The sequence below is a fragment of the Nothoprocta perdicaria genome, unplaced genomic scaffold (genome assembly GCF_003342845.1).
Source record: "Nothoprocta perdicaria isolate Ctin4 unplaced genomic scaffold, notPer1 scaffold_125, whole genome shotgun sequence".
Classification (NCBI taxonomy): Eukaryota; Metazoa; Chordata; class Aves; order Tinamiformes; family Tinamidae; genus Nothoprocta; species Nothoprocta perdicaria.
The window spans coordinates 993,525-1,021,016 of NW_020454372.1; the positions used below are offsets into that span (position 1 = coordinate 993,525).

Consider the following 27,492-nt stretch of genomic DNA (forward strand, 5'->3'; position numbering starts at 1 on the left):
ACTGGAATGGCTACTGCATGCAGAATCAGTTTTACCTTCATTACTCCTCAAAAGGTTACTTACATATATATTGTATTCGCTATGGAGCAAGTAGGAAACAGAATGGGGAAATATAAGGGTTTTTTTCATAACAATTGTGCCATTTTTTTTCTTTCCTTTTTTCTTTTTAGCTGGCAGTTGTTCCTATTTTCAAGTGTTTGTTTCTACTTTAATGAGGGTACCAACTTTTATCCAGTAAGATGTGTGGGTCACTTTGTTAGTGCACCTGCACATACCAAGGCAGTACACCAGCTGGAAATTTTGACTTTTAGCTGAATTATTTCTCCCCAGTAAATGGCTTTCCTTTTGACATATTTTAATGTACTTGCACACTGAGAGGAAGAGTGGGTGAAMAGAAAACAGACTGTTTTATTAACCCAGCAGTCACCTTTGAGATTCATACATGTCTACTTTTTTCTTGCCTTTGTACCTAATCCCAAGAGACTGGTACCCGGCTTCCCTCGGAATAACAAAGTCAGTCAAAAACCTCCAAACATGATTGCATGATTGTTAACTGAATGCCAACTGTTTCTTCTCATTTTTTTTTTTTTTTTTTCAGTAGTGTGTTAGGGATTGTGTCCTTATGGGAATAACCATAACATTAATTTGGCTTTACATTTAAGATTTTTTTTTTTAATGCAATAGTAGAGTTACATTGTGCAAGAAATTAAATTGCTGCTTCTATTTTGTGTGTGTGTGTGTATTTTATAGTGATTTTTCCAACTCTGCTAACAGTGGAAAGGGAAGAAATAAAGCAATGCTKCAGGCACTAACTGGACTACAGTTTCAGCTCAGAGGAAAACTACAGGATCAAGACTGGACAGACAAGCACCMTCAAGAAGAAATCCATGCACATTATTCAGCGTGTCATATACCAGTTCCACAGTATCCCGGTGTCAATGGATTTTTTCCAGTGGGAACATGCTTTTCATCAGATAAAGCTCCAGCAATCTCGGAGGTACCTATATTTCCAACATTTACAAAGTAGAATGCTGTGTTGTCTGTAGAAAGCTCTTCTTAATTTACCTCTTTTTGAAGTTCATCTAAATCAAATCAAGGAAGGAGGTGAGGGGTAAAGCTGTTAAACTTGACATTTTCTTAAAAAAAATATGTAGGGCTCCAGCAAGTTTGGGGATAATAACTAAAAACTTCTGGTGCTCATTCTACATCAAAATAAGCTAGATGAGTGAATAATCTTGGCACAACTTTATAACGAGCCATGTCTGACAACATCCAGCTTGTCTACCCTTTGGATGGTGGGCTGGACTTGGAGCTTTCTTTCCACATCTAGGTCTTTATGCAATGTTTGCTGGCCACAGACAGGTGGAGGTCTGGCTGTGTTGGAACGGTAAGGGGTGTCAGCAGCTGCCCCATGGCCTGGAGTAGCGGGTGCAGGTTCTCATCACATGAGGAGAAAGTGGATGCTCAGCCCACCACTCTTTTTGTCTCTTACTGGCTGTGCATATGAAGCTCAGATGATGATGCCACCATGTTTCTCTCTATTCAGATGGGAAATAGCTGTGGTATTTCAGATACCACATGGTGGCAGCTGTTGATAAAGGCTGATATTAAATTAAAAACAAACTATTAAACTAAGGAAAGCTGAACTGCAGTGAGTGGAGTAGCCAAGTAACCACTTCAGAGACGTTAGATCTGATAGTTTGGTACCTGGTATCTTGACCCTTTCTTTCTCATTTATCAGTGAGAAGGAAAAGATAAGTAGAGATTCAGTTTCTATCCAAATGTTGAATCCGACAATGAATATTTTAAATCTCTGACTGCTAATAAACTTTGCCTCCAGTTCTCACCACTCCCTTTTTCTTTTGGGCTCCCTCCACTCTCCTGCTCCTCCAACATTCTGCACTGTAGCCTGGGGAAAAGAAGTTTAAGAAAAATAATAAAGTTTTTATTTATTCCTTACAGCTTTTCTGCCCCTGTGGGCATTTGTCTGCCTGTCTGGTTAATGCACTGTAATAAATCTGCTCTCTGCCATACACACACACATCATTCTATCARTCAGCGAGAGGAAATGCTGAGTATGGTGAGCGCTAACAAGCACTCGAAGGGGTCAGCACACCAGTGCTGGCATGTTACTTTTACTGCAGGCTGCCTTTAATTGGTGGAAAATAAATGAGGTGGCATGTGGCTGGCACCATTTCTTCTTGCCATTTGCCTTGCTTTGGCAAGTTGGCCATCTGCTTCATCTTGCAGAGGGTAATAACCCTCCCTAGGCTCCCATTGGAAGGCAACTCCCTCTTCCTCTCTTTCCTGACTCTGGGTTGACTGGGGCAGGTGATGCTGCTGGAGGAGGTGCTCCCACAGCAGCTTGCAGGTGATCAAAGGGAGCTGAAGAGCCTGTGGGGACAGTGCTTCCTTGCAGGCTGGAAATTGCAAGGGAAGGAAATGTGGGGAAAAGGTRTAGAAAAGTAATAGGGGAGTGAAGGAAAGGAAAGCAAGTGGGTATGAGAGAGAGAAAATATAAAGTGGGAAATGATGAAGGAAGTGGCATCAAGGGGAAATAGACTATAGAAAAATAGGAAAAAAGGAGGTGAGGGGAAAAACGTAAAGAAATAATGATGAAAAAGACATAGAAAGTCTATATTACTGGAGAAAAATACTTAAAGTAGGAAAAAATAAACAGAAAGAAAAAATCCTGTACAAAAGTCAGAATAGGCAGGAATATCTCAAGATCAAGAAACCTCAAGGAAGATCAGGTCATCAGTGTAATTTTTCAAAGACAGGTTTTAGGCTTCAGTTTTAGACAAGAAATCATGTCCAATCCATTATTAAGTAGCAGTGTTTTAAGGTGGATTTCTATAGACATGCTGATTTCTAGATGTTTTTTCTCAGCCAGTTGTGAACAGCCAGGGGGACTCTCATAGCTCACTAGCAAAACTTATGCTTGATCAAGTTCTGTACCAAGAGCTTTACAGCAAAGYCAATCTGTTGTCTGTAGGTTGTGTGTCTGGTAAGTGAAAAGGGATTTGCTGTGAAAAAGAGAAGAACTAATAATCTTTATGAGGATACAGAGGCCAAGGTGGGAACTCAAGGTTTATAGAGTGTAAAAATGTTATGCTTTTCTGAACACCCCACAGCTCTGCATTCACAGAGATTCTGATGTTGGTAAATATTCTACATTTGCACAATAGTAAAAAGATAAACAAAATCTGCTGTTTTTCCCAACTCAGACTCAGCACTAATAAGGAATTCATTTTGGGAAAACCTTAGCAAAGGTCTAAGAAACAATTTCAGAATATAACTCATGCTGAAGCCTGTTTTCCTGTGATGCAAAACTTGGTTCCTGGTTAACTTSTGTGTTGTTCAAGCAACCATCTTTACTTTCTCAGCAGGCAGATCAATCCACAGAAAGGTAATAAAAGAGCTTCTGGATTTTCTCTTGCACTACTTGTGGGTCTTACAAGTCAAGTACTTTTGGCTTTAGGCAAATTTCCAAAAGATGTTGATAGAAATTGCAGTGTTCTTCTACAAACAATCAATCAAAGCAAAATCATTATTTAATATTTCACATATCTTGTACCCTCCCACATCCTTTGATGGAGTATGTGTGGAGTATATCTAGAGTATGTGGCACAGGGTTGTGTCCAGGTAGGTTTTGAAGACCTCCAGAGAAGGAAACTCCACAGGAGTGGAGTTACCACATCCGCTACCAGGATGATCAGGGGCCTGGAACATCTGCCCTATGAGCAAAGGCTGAGAGAGCTGGGCCTGTTCAGCCTGGAGAAGAGAAGGCTGAGGGGGGACCTGATCAGCGTGTATAAATACCTCAAGGGAGGGAGGGACGAGGAGGGGGCTGGCCTCTTTTCAGTGGTGGACAGTGATAGGACTAGAGGAAATGGCTTCAAACTGAAGCATCGGAAGTTCCACAGGAACTTAAGGAAGCATTTCTTCACTGTGAGGGTGACAAAGCACTGGAACGGGCTGCCCAGAGAGGTTGTGGAGTCTCCYTCTTTGGAGATCTTTAAAACTCGCTTGGATGCAGCCCTGTGCCACGTGTTCTAGGTGACCCTGCRTGWGCAGGGGGRTTGGACTCGATGACCTCTGAGGTCCCTTCCAACCTYCGGCATTCTATGATTCTATGATTCTGTGTTTTAGTTTATACTCATTACCCCTTGTCCTGTCACTTGCCACCACTGAGAAGAGTTTGGCCCCATCCACTTTACATTCTTCCCTCAGAAATTTGTACATACTGAGAAGATCTCCTTTCAATCTTCTCTTCTCCAGGCTAAACAGGCCTAGCTCTTTTAGTCTTTCCTCGTACTATCAATGCTTTAGTCCCTTAATCATCTCCATGAATTCAAAGAACAAGATAGGCATCTTTCACTGAGTAAGATTAAACTGTGAGAACAAGAAAACACAAGCAGATATAATGGCCTTTTTAATGATGAAGTGAAGTCACACCACAAATATATTTAGAAGTCCTGTGTTGCCTGTCTTACACCAGTGGAAGGGAATACCATTTACCCAATACCAGCTTTCATCATTATTTTCCACATTCTCTTCTTTTGGAAGTCCTCTATGGGTAGTAGTGACACCCTACAATCAATATAAGACTACRTACACATTCTAAACCAGATTTCCCTTTGAGTGGATACATGCCTGACCTCTTTGCCTGTGCCTGCCAAGTCCATACAGCTGTCATGCCATTTCTTTCCAGAATTGTTATGACTATTATTATCAGGAAAAGAAAGAATACAATGGCAGTATTTTGTTACCCACACACAAATAGCTCTTGTGAGTAAAGGAAAGGTGAACTACAAACCTAAGGACATCCTTGYCAAAGAGGTATACAGACATCGAAGTGTTTGTAACATCTTTTAGGGCTTTGCTGAAGGCAAAAGTAATGTGAGTGAGCAGTGCACTGGAACATAAGGATATATACATGAGAATAGAGTTCTGTATGCTTGCTGAATTCACATAGACTTTCACAGCAGTCTTTTGAAATTCATTATTTTTTAGTTTTGTGGGCAACTTGTATATTTGTTATTGAGATGAATAAAATCCTTATATATGGTATTGATATATACATACAGAAAAAAAGGAAAGGGGAGAAATAGTGAAAGAAGTGAAGAGATCAGAATCAAGAGGAAAGAGGAAAACTGGAATAAGAGCAAAATATCTTTTGGAAGATCTGGAAAGAGGACGAACAGAATGGAGAGCAGAATATATGAGTACATGGGAAATAAGTAGGGAGATCTGTGTGGGATCCTAAGGCTCACTCATTATTTTGTAGAYATCTTTTCAAACTTCACAGATTTTTATTAACATTAAGGGGTGTAAAGTCCACRGTGTCCATTCTTCCTCCCATATGCTTCATCATTTTTTGCTTTTTTTTAGACATTTTTATTTTGACTATATCTATTCTTTCAGACATCTCTTCACATCTGCGCACAGCTGTTGACCTACTTCTGTGCAATAATTCCCATACCATAAACCCCACCAAATCTAGCACTTTCTCTACAGTGATGTCTGTGCTATTGAGAGAAAGTTCAGAACGTTCATTACTTGCTTCAGTTGAAGAGAGCAGGTTGGAGAGTGGGAAGACAGGTCTGAGAAGGAAAATAGCCATTCTTTTATCAAAAGATCTTGATTTCTTCCCATGTATTCTCAGCTCACAAACTTGGGAAATTGTCAGATGTTTGTCTACAGTAGAAAATTTAAGTATGCCCAGAACGGTTACAGGCATTGAAATTATCCTCTAAGGATCTCGTAGGCAAAGTTTGGGGCCATGTCAACTAGTGCTGTCCTTGGTAAAGGTTTGGAATTTGTGAAATCTGACATGTGTCATGAGACATGTCTCATGTCTCTTTACAATTACAATTGTAAAGTGGAGAATGATAGCACAAACAAAGCTGACCCCACTTTGGGGCTGTGCAGATTTACCCGCTGTTAATGAGAGGAGGTGCAGTTGCTTGTTCCCTATGAGTGAAAAAATGAATCAGCTCCACAGACTTGCAAGGCAGACTGGATGATTTTGAAATGCTGGCCCAGAGTTAACAACATTGCAGGATTTAGAGCTTCCTATTGGCTTCAGTGGAAAGGTAAGAATGAAAATGGGAACTGGAGTACAATTGGAGTGATAAATAGCTGAAGAGTCACTGCACAAAAATGAACAACAATGTGATTCTCTATTGCAAGAGCTATAGTAATTGAATTTTGAAGTGAAATGACTGKAGCAATATTATTATACACTGCAATAGTAATTATATAACAGAAGATATTAATGATTCTTATGCAAGTGTTTGTTAAACCTATAATTCAGATTTAATGAATAACCAATTCATTAAATGCCTTTGTTATATAGAAAAGAAAACCCACACTTCACTTGTGAGATTAATCTTATTTAAAGCAAAAAATACTCTCTCTGAATAGCTGGCAGTATTCAGCCTAAATTAGCATCAGCTGAAGTGAGCAGTTGAGCTTCATCTGACATTTATTAGGACAAATACATAAAGGCTGTGCTGTGGCAATACTATTTAACTGTCAGAGCAATTAGTTGCTGCTTTGAATATCAGAATGGTTGTTGAGTTAAAAAAAAAAAAAAAAAAAAAAAAAGGAAAGAAACTGTTAGTTGTTATAAAGACCCAACAGAAATTCTTTTTTTTTTAACTGAAATTTGTGTCTGAATTTTATACTGAGTACAAAAGTGAAAATCTGATGGCATAGTTTGGACCCAGAGAAAAATAAGAAATCATGTTAACAGTGGTTTAATTTTCTTCTTAAGACTTCAAATTAGTGCTGACTTTAATAAAAGTAAATAAAAAAAAAAAAAAACAGATGAATCACTGGATGCTATTGGCAATTTTTTGTAGTGTTTATGGCTCTCTTACATCCCTAGAAAAAATTATTTCTTGTAAGTCTTTATTTTCAACTCTATTAATATATTAAAAATAAGTAGAGCCTTTGCTCATTTGCTCTGTGGTTTGAGGAGAYGTCCATAAGCAAATCAGATCTGTAAGTTGTCCAACAGGATGACTCTAATGTCTAAGAGCTTTTTTATTTTAGAAAGTACTCATAGTATTATCCTCTTCTGATATAAAATAAATTTACCATTCTAGGAGATTAAACCCTAGTTTGATACAATACTTTGATATCTCTCATTTATTGCTCTTTTCATTCTCAAATTATTTCTAAAGATCTTTGAAACCAAATATTGCTTACTTGCTATGCAGCAGAGTCATAGCAGGAGCCAGAAAAAACCCAGCATGGAAATAATAGTTCCTTTAGGTCAAGGCTCTGATCACAAGTGCTGTGTCTGGAAGCCTATACTCTGACGCCTTTCACAATGGCTGGCCTTTGGATTAATATAGGAATGCAGTTTTCAAGAAGTCCCTTAATCTTTATAAAGAATGACAGCCATTTCTAAATGGCTGGAGTCCCTGAGCTGTGTGTTCCTCCACTCCTTCTCCTCTCTCCAACCAAGTGAGATTTATATGTTCATAATCAAATCCTATAGACTGATATTTTCATATATTTGTCAGTTCTGTATCTGGACAGTTCTGAACTGGTGATTATTGGTGATTCTCTGTTTTTTAAAGGGAACATTTTAAATTAAACCTGATCAGGAAGTCCTTGTGCCATGATGTGGATCAGCTAGGTGCAGCTCTGGGTGTGCTAGCTCCCTGGGCTATGCTGTGATGTAGTCGTGTCGAATGAGAACTTTGCTGGGTCAGCTACCATCACATACCTTCAGGGTGGTGGTAATGCATCTCTGCACTTTCATTCAAAACTATTTCCAATGATCCTCCTTCAAAGTTTGGTGCCTTTTGATGATACAGCAGGTGTTCATGTGGAATGAAACGGACTGTCTACCTTCTGAGATGTGTGAGATAGGGTTAGGTTAGAGATAGGTTCATTGAGAGTTTTTGTACATTATTTTTTTCTGTGCACAGATCTAGCATCTTTGGGGTCTAGCACTTAAAAATTTCAGAAAATGGTACTGTATTAGAGGCAAGAAATTAAAAACATCCGCTATAGAAACTCAACCAAACCCTGCAATTTTCTACATCAATTCAGTATAGGTTAACTTCTTGAAGTGGGGCCAAAGACATTCAGAAGAGAGAAAACTTCAGACAGTCTCTACAGGTAGTTAAAATCAGATTGAAATATACCCCAAATAGTGTCAAGAGGTCATGGTTTATCTATGATTACCTACTGTCCAGCAAAGCACCAGACTACTGAAGTAATCTGATTCATGAGATTGTATACTTTGTGGCTAATTTTGAAGGTTTGGAGATGAAGAGACCATTTCCTTGGTGCTCTGGAATGGTGGTAGAGTGGATGTGTCCCTACAAGAGCTGCTGTATCTCTGTGCATCTCCATTCTGATGTTCCTGTTCCTTTTATCATCAATCTTGTCAATCTTCTAAAGTCTCTTTGGTCTCTGGTATACTGTGATTCTGATAGCATGGCCTTTCTTCATATTGATTGTTATCATATCCACTCCCATGAAAATGTTTCATCAATAAGCTGCTTGAACACAAGGCAGCCTTCAATAATCACCCTGGGTTAGCAGCTTAATCTATGAAACTACTCTTCCTTCATCTATGAAACTACTCCAGCCAGATTTTAGAATTAGGCAGCGAACAATGCTCATTCCTAAATCTCTGTAGTATCTTCCCCTATCAAGGCTTTTACTGTTCTCCAAAAGGTCATTCAGTCATTCTCAGGTGTTCTCTGAAGTGCAATTATTTTCCAGGAATGAAGCACATGGTTATTGATGATAGAATCTAAGACCCTTTATCGGATTTGTTTTTGCCCCTAGTTGAGGGAAAATAATACTGGAAAAAAAATACTGGAGTGATTTTCCCCTGGCATATCTGTCTGCAATTCTGATACTATTCTTTGAAAATACTGAGTTTTTGATGAGCAAAACAATTTTTTTTTTTATTTCTTTCTGAGACAAGAATACAAACTGGTGTTTGTAACTGATATCAGGCAATTTTTGACCCGTCAGAGGGAATTTTAGGACATTTACATTTTCTCTCAGAATTCAAGTATGCTCCCTGAAATGTAAAATGTCTACTGTTTAGGGTATTGGATCACCACTTGTAGAGGCAGACCAAAAAGGTGCTGAAAATGAAGTAATGCATTGCCTATCAAATGTGGGTACAAAGTAAAACAAAAATAAGTCATCAGGGATAAAGTAACACAAGAATTCTCTTCCACAAAGACAATCAGCTGCCAGATGTTCAGATCTGTAAAACAGACACAGATTTGATTTCTGTGTCTCTTTCCATAAAGGCCATATATATCCTTTCTCAGGACACAGATATTTGAATGCAATAATTTCTGTTCACGGAATAGAACCATAGACAAATTCAGTAATGGATTAAAAACAGACAAAAGTTGTGTTGATGCTCTTCAAAGCAGAATACCTGTTGTGAACAGCAACAACTTTTTATTGCACCTGTAAGCCTAAAGAAGCAAAAAATACCATCATTTTCAAACTCATGCAAACTGCAGAGGTTGCTAAGGTTTTTTTTGAAAACAAACCAAAAAACAAACACTTCCTTCTCCCTCCCCCTTCATCCAGTAATCCTCACACCTCTGGCATTCCACCTTCCACTTATTTCACCCAGGACTGCATATTTATTTTGAGATTAATTTGGTACTTGTAGTGTACATTTGCCAAGTTCTTTTTTTTTTTTCCTATTTAAATCTTCAGTTCAGCTATGTTTTAATCCTATTACTACTAATTGAGTGAAGTCTGCAGTCTTTCTGAGTTCGGTGAAGTTCAAGTTGTAATTGGTATCAAGAAAGGCACAATGCAAGAACTGAATATTAATATTTAACTCTTGCCATTTTATTATTTCCACTTGAAAATCACAGCAGTGGTTAAAAGACCTTTTTATGAGTTCATGAGTGTAGTGAATTGGAGACTATGGGATGAGATTTTTCATTCATGCAGCAAGATTAACAAAAATTGCTTTGTGAGAGGAGTAAATGAAATATTATACTGGTGCCCAGTAGTACTGTTATAGGTATAGGTCTTTCAGCATTCCCATTAAGAAGTCTTGCCCATAGGTTAAGAAACTACACTGTAAAATTTAGCTCAAGGCCATTATGGCATACAGGATTCCAATCTAGGAGCTATTTTGTTTCATATATTCCATTTGGCCTTTTGTAGATTAAACTAGAAATGGTGGTAGTTTTAGATGATATTTTGGATTTTAGAACTTTTTCAAAGGATATGATTTTAAAGAAGAATTCCTTGGAAGATATGCACAAAATGCTGACTTAATTGCCTATGATTGAAAACAAGGATAAAGACCACCCAGGCCAAAGACCACCCATTTGATTTCAGACACCTAAACAAGTACATTTGTTTGCCTAGAAAAAGTTGTTGAAGGACACAAATGATAAATTTACTTGGATCTACAGAGAACCTTCTTCAAAAATCATAAAAATTGAAAGAAAAATTCCCATTCGCTTAGCATCTTTGAAGATAATTTTTACCTTTGATTAAAAGAATACTTGGAAAAAGAGTTTATTCAGAATTGGTATATGAAATTTTTATTCTCTGCATTATTCCAATTTACTTTTCTTTTTACAGAGTAGATCCTGTAGTCTGTATCAGACACTAACAGTGTATATTCAATATTACACACTTGGGATCCCTATAATCAATCATTTGAAATCAAATTGGATCCAGAAACAACAGAGGAGCCATTCCAAGTAATGCTGGAAGTCACAGTAAATATCTAAAGATATCAAAAAAGAGAAAGAGTGCAAAGAAGAGATGAAAATTTGGGAAGGGAGAAAAACACTGGAAAAAGGCAGAGCAAAAACCAAATACCTGGTATTTTCCTTTGCATTATATGGGCTACATCTGTGATACTTACTATTACTCATTTCTTTGTATTCATATTTTTGGTCATCACATGAACACTGGACATAATCTCAGCCAATTACTTGACCAAAATTTGTAAATGAAAATGTTGGCAAAACTAATTCCAGTGAGATACTTGATTCTAACTACTTGCTCTCTGCCTTATAATTTCAGACCAATATATTGATAATCAAAGCATTGTTCATTTATATTTTATCTTTCCCAAGAATATTTTCTATTAATTTAGTGCAACTTGTTATGTAGTAGTGCCTTGCTAGTTTGGAAAAGAACTCTGGCGGCCATGCAGATCCAGTAACTTTGTGAGGAGCATTAACATGAATGTGATATACAATTCCTTGTGTACAACAGGTCTCTAAAGCCAATGCTAGCTTTTTTTCCTGATGAAGAATTGTGGAGCTAAAATGGGATTGAAATTACATGATAACTGTAAGCTTAGAAATTTCATTAGTGCTATTATAGCTTGTAGACATATTTCTAATGAACAGTGAACTCCACATTTTATTCATATTTGACAAACAGATATTGAACTATGTCTTCTCTCATTAATATTGAGAGAAACAGATCATATAGATCAAAGGATAGGAACAGTTAAAAATAAACTCTATAAATAAACTCTACATACTTAGTCCCTTCTCTAGATCTTTGCTTTAGATAACAAAGCAAACAAAATAACTAGAGTAATAACATTCAGCTCATATCTTTTGAGGGTTAGGGTTCATTACCTCCAGAATACTTTTCTATTTACTTATCCTAAGCAACTGTCTGGCTCACTGACATATTGCATGAACATGATACAAAACTTCAAGTTTTACCCCTCCCTAACCCACTGTCATGAAGTTGTCACATTTTACAGGTGAAAACCAGAGGCACAGAAACACAGCTTCAGCTCCTCAAACTGTAAAATTTAACTTCCCAAAACTCTTAAGCAGACCTAGCTTTTTGGCCATATAAATATAAGATATCTAGTTAAAGTTGCCCAAGTCCCCTTTCATGATTAATGACAAAAGATAATACACCTCTAAGAAAAGAAAAGAAAAAAGAAAAAAAGTTGTTATGTCTTTATCAAATTGCCTTAGAAGAAAGAGAATCATTTTCTGGAGGTCTTTTTTCCTACCATTGTCTAAAAGAGAAAGATTTTATTCACCTTCACTTAGACTAGATACTTTTCTCTTAGAGTTGAATGTCACCTGTGATGAATTGTTCAAAATTATCCAGGGAATGCCTGTTCAGGTAGGAAATTGAACTTTTTGAAATTTTTGTGTATGATGTAAGCACTGAGCCACTCTTCTGCAGCCCACACGAATTTCCTTCAAATACTAAGTTCACTCCTCTTACATCTAAATGAACATGAGTCTTTAAGTTCATTCCTTCACAGCAGAATATGCAGCTGCTACAAATATAGTGCTCTGCAACTGACTGTGTGATACTAAAGCTCAACCTCTAGGATAGTGATATGAATATCTGTGACCTACCTGACTGTAAGCTCATCTTAGAGCTGTCTGCTACAAGCCCTGGTGCTTGGCTATTGATGGAAGTAGAATACTGGGTAAGGACAACTTGCAAATGTGATGTCTTTCTAACACAAAATACTTTAACACGAAATACTTTAAAGGGTCTAACACAAAATACTTTAAAATATTAGAAGTAGTGTGTGGATTATCTAGTGGAATTATGTTCATATATCTACATACATTTACCTACAGTAACTCTACAATAAAGCCATTTTCCCTGATGGCTGGCTAAGAACTACCCTGTGAACTGAAAGACCTGGAACCTAATCCAAAATCCATTGAAAAGAATTTGACTTTAGTGAGCTTTGATGTGACTCTAGAAAAGCAGCATTTTAGGGTTACAAGAAATAGAATTTTTGGTGCTTATAGAGAAAAATCTCTTTGAAAATATATTGAAAGGATTTCAGTCAATGATATTCAACAAAATGACTTTATCAGAAATCTTGAAATATGTTGATTTGTACAAAAATTGTTATTTGAAAACATGCTTGTACTCTTTTGGATCTTAGATAATACAACTTAAGGATAACCACCAAAGAACTCTTGTATCTGTGAGAAAAAAAATACACATACATAAAAGAAAAAAAAATCCAAAACTTTTCTTTACTCTTATTTGAAATCTTTATACCAAGTCAGGTCTGCATGCATACAGAGCTATTTTAAGTACATTTTCTAGCAAAAGAAATGATGATGACATTTCAGAAGTGCTTCCCTCACTGCTGTTCTAGTTATTGCCACAGTTAATGGGCCACTCTTGTGATAACAGCAGTATTGCTTCTAAAAATATGATGATCCTTTGCAGATAGAAACATCTTTCTCTGTATTATGCCTATTGATTCAAAAAATGATACTAAAACACTTCTCCACAGAACCTATATTTGGAAGAAATGAAGTCAAACCAGATTGTATTCTTAAAATAAAATAAAATAAAATAAAATAAAATAAAATAAAATAAAATAAAATAAAATAAAAATCTGAATTGGAAGGAGTAGACTTCTGACAGTCATTTTTTAATTCCTCATTATTCATTATCACTGAGTGTGTAAGTGTATTTATTTACACATATATACATTTACGTGTTCTGTCTGTGTGAATGCGGTCAAGTATATATAAAAATCAAAACTGATGCAGTGAAAGAGACCAATTGTATCAGACATTGTAAAAGTGTTTATGATCAGTCAGTTAGAGGCCACAGACATATGTTAGCTAAGGCTCTAGTTCTCTTATGAATGAATCATCATCTTTTTTTTTGCTGTAGTAATAAAGATTTCCTTATACGCAGCACCTGGTAGAGAAACAAACAAGTGATATATGGTTGTTGTTGAGGTGGTAGCAAAGCTGTTTTACTATATTCATTACTTATTTTTTTAAAAAAGAAATAAAATGGCCAGAACAGGCTCACCTTTTATTGTTATAGAAGACAGGCATACAAAATAAAACTCAAAAATCAGTTGCTGAGGCACATAAAGATGAGATTCTCAAAAGTGTGTGCATGACTTAGAAATGCAGTCTGCAAGACTTCAGCTAATTAGAGTGCCAAATTATGCAGCAAACAGGTAAATCTATAATTTTCTTCATTCAACACTAATACCTAAATCTCTGTGAAATGTCAACAACATTCATGTAGTTAACCTCAACTACACTACTAATTATTTCTTTCTACAGTTATTTCTTTCACAGTTGGAAGATGAAAGTGGATTTTCTTTATAGTTTTATTAAGTTCCTCTGGAAATAAGCATACTCTTAGACTCTCATGCAGTTTTCCTGCTACCATTGTTGGCTGTATGCAGCCATTCGGTTCACTGGCTTTCTTTACAGCTCTTAGGTTCATCATGCATGTTAGTTCTTTCAGAAACAGCCTCTCAGTGAAAAGAGAACTTTCCCAGGTGATCTGTTAAACAGCACTCTTCAAGACTTAAAGAAATATAATATACATTTTTAGTGCAAGGTGTTTCATTAAGCAAGTCACTGTAATTTTTAATAATAGATACTAGAAATTAGATGGCACAAGGCACTGATGTTATCTTTAAACAAATTCTAATACTTCAGAAACTTTTACTGGTTAAAAAGATAGGAGCTTCTACTTATTGGGTTGAAAATCCAGTTTAAAACTTTTAACATAAATTCCCAAACAAATGCTCCATTTTGTGATTGCTGTTGCCTTATGTTTGCTCAACATCAACATTTCTATCCTCGCAGCTCAGTAATTCCTTATCCTGGCCATTTTCAACAGAAGTTCCTTTATGTGTTACAAATATCCACAGGTCGGTAGGGGACAGAATCAGGAATTGCAGTGCAGAGGAGGAAAGCCCTTTATCACATAGCCCAACATGCACACACGCAAGCAAGGACGGCATGTGTACGCTGGTTCATAGGAGCTCTGACTAACGACAATGTGCCACCAGTGTCCTGTCCAGAAAAGGACGTAAAAGCCTGCATGACGGTGCAGTGCAGTGGTTATGAGTAAGAATCCAAAATAAGGAAATTGACAGTCCCATGAAAGACAATTTTAGAGGGAGTAGAACAAAAAAAAGTACTGTACTAGCTGCAGTCTTCATGGGCCAATTTGGTTATACACTGTATACAAATTATACTGCATGTAGGTAACAATGTGATGAGATGCAGGTTGACTTCTATTTTGTTTTTCACATTTCTTCAGCTCACAGTCATTTTGAGGCTGGTCATCTGTATCTATTTTTGCTTTGCTGTGCTGCAAGTTGTTAAGGTAGTGTAACAAATCAATGCTTTTGACTTGTGTGTAGAATTTTGAGCCGAGTTTTACAGTTAGTTGCTATGCTTACAATGTTCCAGACATGAAAATGGACATCCTTTTTCTCTGAAAACTTAAGGTGCCTCATTTTCTTCATCAAAGTACTGTGCAGTGCAGGAAGTTCATGGAAAATGTAGAAAATGTAGCTTCTCTAATGTAGAAAAGGAAATAGTAATAATAATAATAATGACTTGTAATTATGATTTAGACCAAATTCCTAATCAATTATAGTATTTTAAAGAGTAGGATGGTAGGCTTTTGCCATTGTATGATAAGATAAAGTATTTATTAGGCAAGCCAGAGGATCTAAAAATAAGATGCAATTGAAGGGAAAAAGCTCAGTGTCTGAAACAGGTTACTGAAAAGAGAAAGATGCATGACAGTGACCAGTTTCAGAATCATATAATATTCTTGCTGTATTTAGTGGACACAACTTTCAATTGCAACGTTTTAAAGTGAAAAATTTAAGAAGAAAAGTGCATATAGTCCTTAGTGTATCTCATTTATCTTATTACTGAGAATGTATTTAATTTGTTACCACTTTAGATAAACAGGCAGTTTTAGCCACTGTTCATACAGTGTTCATACAGGGATTAGGTAGTCGGGCTTAGGTCCAGTAGGGCAAAGTAACCTGTACTTACATACAGTTAAGAAGCTAGTCAACCATAAATTAGACCTTTTCTGAAAGTGATTTTGTTATTGCTTGCCCTTTTCTTCAAATTCAAAGTAATTGCTCTTTTTGGATATCAGCCGTTATTTCTGTTCTTTGCTGTCCTGCTTGTCTAGTATAAGTACATCTCATGTCATCACTCTTGGAGGTCCTTCTATTAAAGTATTCTGAATTATAAGTTAAATATTAATCAGTACGTTGTAATAAGCCTATTCTCATACGAATTTCTGTTCTTTTTGATTACTCAGTGGGGAAGTCATTTATGTTGCATGCTACTTGATTTATCGACAAAGATGTCTAGAAGACTTCCAAATTTATCTACCTGACATGAGATGGGACTTCTGAAAGGATTTCTGAAAGGACTTGACATTGACCAACTGCCACTGAAGCCCTGAGGGATTGGATGCTAAGGGAATGATGACAGAGCACTGATGGAAGCCTCAGCTAGTGAGGAAATAGCTTGTACTCAGATGCTATTGGTTGATTGTGGTTTCTTCAACAAGATCAAGGACTTGTGGGTCACTGTATGTCTGTATATGCTTTGCATTCACAGATATATAGTGAACTATTTCCTTAGGAGCATTACTAAAAAAGTACTTTATCGACAGAAAGCATCCTGACTGTAGACTTTTACATGCAGATATCTAAACAGTGTGGTTGTTCAAGTGTTGGCAATGTCCTGCTTTACCACAGTAAAAAAAAGTAATGGGAGCCATATCTGGAGTGAAGAATTGTTCTCAGCTTTTCAAGCGGTCTTGTGTAATTTTGGAAAGCAGTTGATGGGGTGTATATAAGACTTCAGGGACAGCAATATGAAAACCCATCTTACCTTACTGTGACATGTAGGACTTCTTTTCTTTTAAGGCTTTGCTGATCAGATCTTCAGTAATGGGTTCCTGTTTTCAGGCAGAAGGATGGTTCTGGAGTGTTCTGAAATGTGTCTGTAATGATGAAGTCTTCCTGAAAGATTAGGGCCCAATTCAAAATATTTCTGATTCCTTCAGTGCAGAAAATAGGTATTTAGAAATTAATACTTGTTTATTTTCTTGCATAGAGCCTGTAGGTTCTCTACTCTCTTGACTTCTTCAATTTCTGAGTACAAATTCAGAAAAGCAGGTTCTCATATCTGCTTTAAATAGCAAGGCCTGGCTCAAGGAGAAGAAACATCATTCTCTTGACCTGATTGTGTTATAAGTAGTTGTGCCACTGGCTTTTTGTCGGGTGAGAAGGAGGAAAAACCAGGAGGAGCAAGCTTTCACATGCTGAGTTTTGGATATTCTTCTATAAGCAGATAGATAGAAGATAGATTCCAGAGGCCCAAAGCTCCTCTTAACCTGCTCTAGTCAACGAAGTCTTTCTTCTGCTAATGCAGCAGAGAGGGCTTCCACTCGTGTTTGGTATGTACAGATGAATCGAGGAATTCAGAAATAACAGGTTAGTTTTGCCAAAACTGATAGAATTGGAATAAATCTTTATCTCTTTAAAGAATAATTCTTTGTAAATCTTTTAATCTTTGGAATTTGAGGTTTGCCTTTGTAGTATATGTTTTTTATGTACTATTATCAACAAACCCAAATCTGCTCCACTGACTCAAGATACATTTTTGCTTTACAGTTAGATATTTAGATATCACTTTCTTTTTATGCATTATCTTCATATTCAGATATTTAAAAGATACTATTCTTTGAAGAGAAATGACTAGATTGTTCAAATCACATACTAATGAGACAGAAATTGGTCTATTTCATGAGAAAAAGTCAAGTCATAGAGCACGAAAGATGTATATTTTATACCTGGACATGAGTATTTAAGATAAATGAATTCAGAGTACTCTATTGTCATCTTAGTTTTCATGTTAGTAGACAATGAAATCAAGTTTGAAAGTGAACACTTAACTAGTATGATGGATGATGATTTTTGCATTAGTCAAACCACCATGTCACTCTAAAAAGTGATCTCACTGATAGTATCTTGTTTAGAAGAGAAATATTTTACACAGTATTGACCTGAAGATGGTGCATAAGTGGTTTTGAATACATAAGTAAAACAGTCAGTTTCACAAAACTGCTACTAATAACTTCCTAATAACTTCCCCATCTGTATGGGGAATAAATTGCCATCTTGGGCTTATTTAGATTCTTGTGGCAAAAAAAATGAAATCTATAAACAAACTTTGTTTCTTTAATCTTTTTCAACTACCCTATGCTCCTGGGTGTTTTACAGATTCTTATATAAGACTCCTGTAATTATTGAACTGTTCTTTTGACCTAGTTGCTTGAAAGATATTGGATTTCTGTTATCTGTGGATGGAGATTAACAGTCAGATCACCTGAAGTGCTAAAACTCTGCTAATTTTTATATTTATTGGAAAATTTTTGTATTGTTTTTTTCTGGCTTGGACTTCATAATTTCACTCACTCACTGCAGTATCTATCCAGTGTAATTTAAGGATAGCATACCTTAGCCACAGCTTTTTTAAGTGAACTCATGAACTCATAGTATTAAAGACTAACAATTATCTCTAAAAATTCGTAAATATACATCTGGATAAGTCCGTAAGTACCTAAAATTTTGATTAGAAAAAAATCAAAGCATGTTCTCTGAGACTGCTCTTTTCCTTTTATTTCAATGGCCATATTCTTAAAGGATCACTTGTATGTGGATATTGAATTGCAGCATAATCTCTGAGGAGCCAGTTTTACATCTTTTCTTTATCTTCTTACTTTTCAAGTTCTGGTATTGATTTCATGGTCCACAGCTATGTGGCAATGACTATGAGGTTACTGACATTACCTGCAGTGAAACTGCAAGAAAAAATATATATGTATATTTGTAAGTAGGCTTTATCTTAATTGTGTGATTTGTGTTATGTGTCCCCAAATTATTATTCCAAATTCCTGATTTTCCAAGGCCACGTGTTTGGAATTTAGGTGTCTGTGACAGCAGAATTGCATATGTGGAATTATTGTCCCGTTTGGGAAAGGGAGGTCTTCTTTCCCATTTTTTGGATGAAATTTAATGGTGTATTAATTGAGTATTTCCTGGACCAGAAACCCATGCGCAGTTATTGAATTTGATGAGCACTTTATGACCTCATAGAAGAAAAAGCTTTCCCCCCCCCCCCTTTTTGTAATCTCATGGTTATTATTTATTCCTTCTTATTATGAAATTTTGGAACTGGAAACATTCCAAGCACTTGTATTAGTAAAGAAAAACAATAGCCACTTTATTTTTAACTATCTGACTATTATGTGTGTTGTGAATGGGGAGGGGTGAGAAGAAAAATGCAATATTCTAAAGTTTGGCCCTCTAAATAAGCAATCTCCTCTCTATAAGTGCAATAAAAGTACTAGATACCATACTTGTAAATAAAGAGACAAGCATGTGGGAAAGAAAACAGGGTTGCTAAGGTCAGTGCTCTCTGCAAGGAAGGAAGACAACTGTAAAACATTTTCTATCCAGTTCTTAAATCTTCAGCCTCTGTTGCAGAAGCCTGAGTGAAAACATTTTAGGCAAAGCTTTAAAGAACCTGGAAGACTGTACAAAAATGCCAAGAATTGGATTAATTGGCATAATACAAGGTGGCTGGGCACAGTTGGGGAAAGTGTCAGTGTAGGGAGAATCCCCACCAAGTAAGACTGTCTGTGCAATTAGCTATCTGAACTCTAACCCTTCCAGAATAATTAATGAATAACAGAGGGGATCAAGACAAAGACACAAAGTGATTTGGTGGGTGCTAGCAAGTAATACATCAAAGAATGCTGGTAATTGGCCCTGTGGCTTTCATTCTTTGCCCTATTTCTTTCAATTCATTGACTCAAAATAATGGGTTCAGGTTCATTATCAACAGGTTTTAGCTGCAAGAGCACAACACTGCAACAAAGCTATGATTGTAGCCGTGCTGGTGGTTAAGTAAAAAGTTGTAGACTGCAGCACACTCCCTTGAAAGGGAAAGTAGCGGCATAGTCATAGGCTTTGTCTTACATGAAACAGTTGGTATTCAAGAATTTGCTCTGAGTTTTCTAAGGCTTGGTTTTCACTGAGGTTACAATGCTGGAATACAGTTGGTATGGGCAGGTATGTATAACTCCACTTCAAACCATATAATAGAAGCAGCATCTATATTATGTTCCTTCAGCTGTAAGAGAYGAAATAGAATTCTTGACATCATGTGTCACATGTACATGACAGTATTTGCATACTAATGGAGACAATTTAGAAACTTTCTTTGYTTATTTTTGGGTTATTGCAGTAAAGTGAAACTTAATGATTTGTAGTTCCTAAAAATACCTTCCTAGTCTGCAAATTTTTACTGTGGGATTTGAGGATTTTTGCCCAAAATCAGAATGGGATCCTCTGCTGTTCTCTTATGTTTCTAAAGTAAATGGTGTCAGCTTAGGAAATAYGGTGTCTTTAATTATTTAGAATAACTTTTTATAAAAAACAGAAGAAAGAGCAGAGTGTTAGAACAGTATCTTTAACTCTTTGATGAGTGAATGATATGTATTTTTGTTCTTCTCTTTCATTTTCCCAGCAGCTTTCCTTTCTGTGTATAGGCTAAAAATRTTTGTTATTTTGTTATGATTAAAGACAATTGCATTTATACTAAGTGCTTTGATTATAAATTTGCTTTTTGTTTAGTAGTCATTTAAATATTAGAAGCATGCTTATGAAGGCAAACGAACATAAAAAAATGTTTCTTTGAAGTTGAAAGTAGCTATTGTGCATTTGTGTTTAGAAATGTGCAAAACGCCATAAATGCTTAGATCACCAAATTGTGCTCCATAGATAACAATMTAAAGACTTCCCATTATATCTACCAAGCCTGTGAGGAGTTAGCAGTTAGCAAGCTGCTGGTGCAGCTATTAGCTGTCTAAATGAMGAGGTCAGATTCTGATCTATCACTGTCTTTTCAAAACGCATCAATAAAATTTATCCAGAAGTTCATTTTGAAAGATCTAAGTTTTCCAGTAGAAAAATCAGAAAGTCGAATCTTGAACAGTAATAAAGTTAGATAAAAAGTTACTGATTCGATTTGTGATGTTTCATTTTGAAGTTACGTTGCGTTTCTGAAAATGACAACTACTGGTGAAATACGCAGTGAAATTGTTCACAGTGTGAACTGGTGAAATTGTTTATTAGTGTGTAAACATAGTTATAGCTAAGATGAATGACAACCAAGTTCCCCTTTAAATGACCACATGCGGTTTACAATAATAGTGTCACAGATCTTTAAGTTTTATGTTGTTGCCTGCGGTAATGCTTTCATTCATTAGAATATATGCCTTATCCATAACTATGTGAATGCCATGAACAGAAGTATTTTGTAAAGCTAGAATCTCATTGTCTAACATTTAARTGACTTCTTGTTGCTTTTGGCAAATAACACTTATATTTTTAGGGAGCATTTAAAATATTTTTATTAAAGTTATTGAGAACAAAATTTGCTAAATCTATTAGAGCATTTGCTTTTCTCCCTCACTGATTCTAGCYGTTTTTATAGAAGTTTCTTGTGCAAATCTCACCATAACTTAGACAGTATATGAAACATTCTGAGGCAATTTCAGGATTGCTCAAATTTTTTCTCTTTTGGATGCTTTTTATGATCATGAAGAAATGTTTTCCATTTGTTCTCATAAGAATGTGGATGTAATATATCATCTTCACAAAAATTAATGTAAAAGATGATAAACAAAACTTTGTGAGTAGTAGTATTTTTAGTCATGACATTATTATGTCATATATATCATATGTATATTGCATATTTAATACCTATTTATATATAATGCATATTTAAAAGCATTTTAGTATTATGAAGAACACTATTCACAGTGACTTCTGTCACACATATTCAACATACTGAGTTAGCAAAAAGCTATTGATTTTGTCTCAGAGGGTCTTGCACTTTTTCATAGAGTTGCTCCTCTTTTTGTATAATTTTACCTTCAAATGAATAACAAGACTTGAGGAGAGAAGGAAAATCATTATTAAAAATACACAGACCTGATCAAAATAACTTTGATGGCTAGAATGATGAGAACAGTCATTCTCTTCCTTTGACAGGTACTTCTGGTTGGAGATTTGAGGATGCTGATATTGATTTAGAAAGCTATATGTGGCTCAATTTTAAATGAAATGTAAAGTTCCATTTTGTCAGGTATCAACCTCCATGAAAGAGCAGCACCTCTTGCAATATGGAGATGTGATTTTGTTAAAAGTKTTACTCTTGCATTAGGAATCACAATGCATTTATTATGCAGCACTAACCCAGCTTCCCTTTGCATGAGTAAGAAAGTCGGTCTACCTTTATTTAGGGTAGAAGATCTGATGTTAGGACTTAGATGCAAGTGTCGAACTCTGTCTGGAGTCTGAGTTTTGTATACCCTTCAGACCATCCTTCCCTCCAGGTATCTCCTCCAGGTATATCCCCTCTCTCCTCATTCCTGGAAGTGACAGTAGCAGAAGCCTCCTCTCTGGTCCTCCGTCACCCTCTCCTGCACGCAGCTACCCCCAGGCTTTGATGGATGTTTCCTCTTCTCCCCAGGGAAGAGGCAGCAAGATTAAGTTGCCTGGAGAATTGCTCGGTCCCTTTCTACCCAACAGAAAGTTTTCAAGCAACATGTAGGGGRTTTATACCTTCTACCACTGATCATCAAAATTGTTCACATACGCTAAAAATGGAATTGATCTCATAGCAGGACTAACCATATGTGGGAAAGGAAGAGGAAGAAGAGCCAAGACAAAGTTCAGTATCTCAACTGCACTCAGTTCCTGTCTTTCAGTGAGAAGAGGAAGAACTCTAAGATTTTAAGGAGGTTTAGCAGAGAAATATTAGAATATATTCCATTGTGCTCCTTTTTAATAGAAAGTGAACTAAGGTTAGAGAGGACTAAGGAATCCTGAGAGTTTAATGACTGCTCCTGTTTTAAAGCCTTCAGTGAAGAGAGGTCTGTGTACCTACTATCTCCATAGGAAGGGAATTGATTGGATTGCTGCTGTGTCTTGAGTTAGGAAAGTACTGAGCTTCTGTTCAAGACACTTTCTCCTGAGAAAGGCATTTCAGCTGAACCTTAAATCTCTGTGTCTGAAAAAGCAATGCTTTCTAAAGCACTGTATTCATATGGCTGGTATTTATGTGCTTGAATATCTTCAAACCTATAAAATTAGAAAAAAATCCAAACCCTTCCTACATGTGATACTGTTATCTTCAGCTGATGCAGTTTCACTTTGTCCTTTATCATCATACCAGAACTATTAGTAAAATATGGTCTAAATAGAGCTGAGGTAGAAAAATCATAATTATTTCAGATTTTTAGGTAAAGGTTAGGATTGTGGGATGAATCAGAGAGAGCAAAGCACAGAAGGGCAGTAATTGGACTTTGGGAGTGAAATTTGTGTTTCTAGGTTTTATTCATAAGTTGTGTCACATACTAACTTTCTTGCTAAGTCTCTCGAAGGTAACATTACTTACCAGGACAAGAACTTGTGAGATCCTTAGGTGACAGATCCTTAGGTTACAGGAAAACATTACAGCAATAATGTTTTAATTTGATATTTCTAAAAAGTGAAAGAGGAAAAGTTGGGGTCTGACTTCTGTCATTAGATTCGTACTTTATTGAAAAATACATTCCTTAAATAAAAGGAAAAGAAATAATCACTGGATCTTAGGGAAGAGAGTAGAAAAATGCTGGATAACAGAGGACTGTTAAATGATCAGTCGTGATCAGCAATTTTTCATGGAGATTAGTGAGGTTGAAGCCAGAAACAATAGAGAAATTGCACAGAGGAAAAAAACTATGATAGATATTGTATCTGCTAGCAATGTTTCATTGGTCAGTTAAGAAGAAATTGTTAGATCTTGAAGTGCTGTGAGAACAGCAAARGCTGTCTTCCATAGCTATAGCTTCTTACAGGAAACCTGCTCTATTTCAGTGTCCAAGGAGAACAGTGTCTAGGTGTTGGATTGCTATTTGATGGCTTTAKTTTTTACAGTTTTTGCCATATTAGATCTCTTGTCTGCTTGGTGATATCAGAGGAGATATTTATTTCCTTCAGTATTGTTATTAAAAAATATGAGCTGCTGCTCACTGTCCTCTTTACTTTTGTGTTTCATGCAATACGGTAACTTTATTATAAATGTGAGATCTTACAGAGTATTTGGCATCTTTCCAGTAAAAAWTAATTAAAGCTTATGAAAATACAGTGGTAGTTGTCTAAGAGCATATCTGTTTGCCATTTCTTATGTATCCCAGTTATTGATGCTCATGAAACATCAGATGGATCCTTTACTTTTAGGCCTCACAGCGAATAATGTGAGAGAAAATGGCTGTTTCCTGAATGGAGCTCTGGGATGCGTTTCCCACCTTTGGAAGCATTTGAATCTTCAGATTCAACTATGTCAATAGGATTTACAGCAGTTATAACAACTAGGCTTAAAAGAGACAAAATTGCCTCCCTCAAGGCTTTTGCATATAGGCACTACCTAAAAAAAAAAAAAAAAGCTTAGGGGCCTTAGCATGATTTCAACAGTTAATCATAAATCAGAGGAAATCTTTGCATTAAAAGAGCCTCTTGTGATTACAATTTTTTTTTAATCTCAGTCCAAGATAAACATGTCTTCAACACCACATACACCTGAGTTGCCTTTTTAAATACCCTAAACCTTGATCCATATTCAGGACTTTTTTTCCCTGAGCTTGCCTGCTGTGATGAAAGAGTCATCTCATCTTGTATTAATTTTGTCTCGGTACATGGAATATTATTATGCTATAGCTTTTGGGGTAGGTTTTCTTATACATTTCTGAGAATTTTAAACCTGTTAAAGGAATAGCTAGATTTTTTTGCCCCACTTCCAAAAAGATGTATTTTGGTTGTGAAAGAAATGTGGCGTTATGCAACTTTCCTATGAGTAATTGTCTTCAACAGTTATAGATGGTCAAATACAGAACCAAATTTCTGGCAGTTCCTTAAGAACTGAACCTTGTCCCCACCCTTCATTGGAGGGGAAGCAGGATCTGTGAAACCCTGTGTATTTGCTCCTCTCAGCACTGTGGACTTTCAGCTGGCTGGTCACGTCTGCAGCTCATGGTGTGGGTAAAAAGCTGAGGTGAGTAAGGGAATGTTCAGGTACCTGGCACCAATGTTTATCTTCCTTCTCRAGAGTGGGCATAACTAGCTAGAAGTATCTATTCTGGGTTCAAAATCTACAGTGAGGATGGCAGGTCCTTGGGGAGAGCTGGAGCACAGCTCAGGCTYGTGGGCTGCACCCAGTGTCCAGGCTGGTATGTGTGAGAGCTGCAGCTGCAAAACAGCCCTTCAATGTCTAATCATTAAGAATTGACTTCAATGCTCTTATTTTAACTGATGTTGAAACTGCAAGTTTTTTGTTTGTTTGTGTTACTGATTGGTTAACATAATGCTTTTAATGCCATCTGGATTATGCTCTCATTAAAATTAAAATTGCACTTCTACTGCCATCACATTGCACCATAGCCAGTTGGGTTTTAGTTAGACTTAACATCGCACTTGCTGTGAGACATGAAGATTACATTTCCACTTTTTCTAAAATCAAATTACTTCTACTAAAGAAAACAGTAGATGCACTTTACTGCTTATTCATACAAAAACACTGTTGAGTTCTGTGGTAGCTTTGCTGATGGATTCAATATTTACAATATTCAATATTTACAAGACATCAGTTTTAATTTTGCAGGCCATTCCTTCTCCTCCTCCATTTTATACTTAMAATATTTTTAGAGCTTGAAGTACTTTAATGACCTTATACTTATAGATGTAGCCCTCTTTGTATGGCAGTATAAACGGCTATACTTATTTTTGAAGTCTCCACCATAAGTACTTGCTTCTAAATATGGAGAATTTGTTGTCAAAGGAAAGAAACATAGGAAACACTCATGTAAAGAGCTTATTGGTCTTTTTGCCTCCATGGCCACGGACAAATATATCAAATTTGGATATCCAAAATCTAGATTAATTTTAAAGCCTGGAAGTGATTTAAGAGTACARTCTACAACAAGATCAGTGGTGACTTATGTTCTTACATATTTTTTTGCAGTTTTCAACATAATATCCCAAATCTATATTCCAGCAGATAGGTCGATATGATGTTCYTTTAAAGAGCTATATGCAGAAGTATTCTGGTACTTCAGTGAGAACTGACAGGACTGAGTACTAATGTACATGCCTAATTATAAATGGAGGTAAAATTGAAAAAAAAAATGACTGAATTATACCAAATCATGTTGTAGATGGTTTAGCTCATCTTATTCGAGCCATTCTAAATACTTGACATCTGATCTAAGCTAGTATCAGTAAAGAGCAATCAACTGACTTGTTTTAGACATAATCAGGACACAGTTCCCTAACTGAATCTAAATCTAGTGTCTGGAAGCAACATGCATTTGCATGGAAGAAAATTTAAAAAAGGTATTAAATATAGATTTTAAGACTTTTTTTTACATGCTACATGCCTCTGAATCTCTGGAATGCTCAATACCTCCACTGAGTGGGAGAAGATGAATGTGACAGTCAGTCCTGGTGAATAGAAATTGTACACTGATGAAAAACTATGTAATCTGCTCTAGAACCACCCCTCATGCTGGAGGAAGCAGGTGTGAGGGAGTACACAGCAGTAAAACATGTTTTWAAAAAATGAAGGTTCAACGAGGAAGTTTCTAAAGTATGTCTACAGAAGGAAAGGTTGTTCTTTAACTGCATTTGCCCTTGCACACAGTGTTTAATCCACTACTCTCAATCGCTTTGCATTTACAGAGTTGTTCTGACATCCAGTATGCAGGGTTTTTTTTTGTAAAATTTGTTCTCCTTGCAATTATAAAGAGAGTGTCTGTATGATGATTCTTTTGCATAAAGTCACTGCATGGTTGTTTCAATGGAGTATTGTAAAACTACCAAGCTAGTAAGTGCCCAGGCTTTGTTTCATGGTCATTTGGTTACTTTCAGCAGCTTCCTGAGATTTCAGAAACAGGTTGTCTATTGGGATGATAAATACTGTGACCTGGGCAGTGTCTTTCTATACCTGCCTGCAGCTGTTCCTTTCCCAAAAGAGCAGGTTATGCTGCGTCGTGAAAACACAGCCAGCAGCAGAAGTCCGTGATCCATTGTCGGCACAAACTTGTGAACCAAACAAGCTCTGTCCCAGAAATGGTAATTATACTATGACACAGTAAAATGAGCACCAGCAATAAGGGCACAGGGAAGGGCAAAATAACCTTTCTGAACAAGGAGCCATAGTCATCAGTGGCTGTTAAATTTTCATTTTGTCAGAGATGATATAGCCATGTTCAAGACACTGATGTTCCCTGGTAGGGGGGAAAAAAAAAAGTTTAGACAAAAGGTAGGCTTTCACTCAAGTGTCAGGCTCTACATGTTGCAGGAAATGCTTGTTACAGGAAATACTTATTGTCTGCCTCAGCTTTGCGTTGTGTTTCAATCTCCTTTCCTTAGAGTGTACATGTTCAATCTAGCTAATACTCTTGTATTAGCTCTTTGTCCAAGCAGAGCCACCTCTTCACCTACCTAAGTTTGAGGCTGGCCTCAAAAGCTTTATAGGACATAGCCAGCTATCACAGCACAAAACAAAAACAAAAACAAACAAA

General features: G+C 36.4%; 1 protein-coding gene across 1 annotated transcript in view; it reads left to right on the plus strand.

Moving 5' to 3' along the window:
- Positions 1-796: 796 nt before the first annotated feature.
- Positions 797-27,492, plus strand: part of TFEC (transcription factor EC) — an 83,073-nt gene continuing 56,377 nt past the window's right edge. Inside the window, exon 1 of the mRNA XM_026033225.1 lies at positions 797-997. Within this exon, the coding sequence (XP_025889010.1) occupies positions 797-997 (201 nt within the window). The remainder of the gene's footprint in view (positions 998-27,492) is intronic.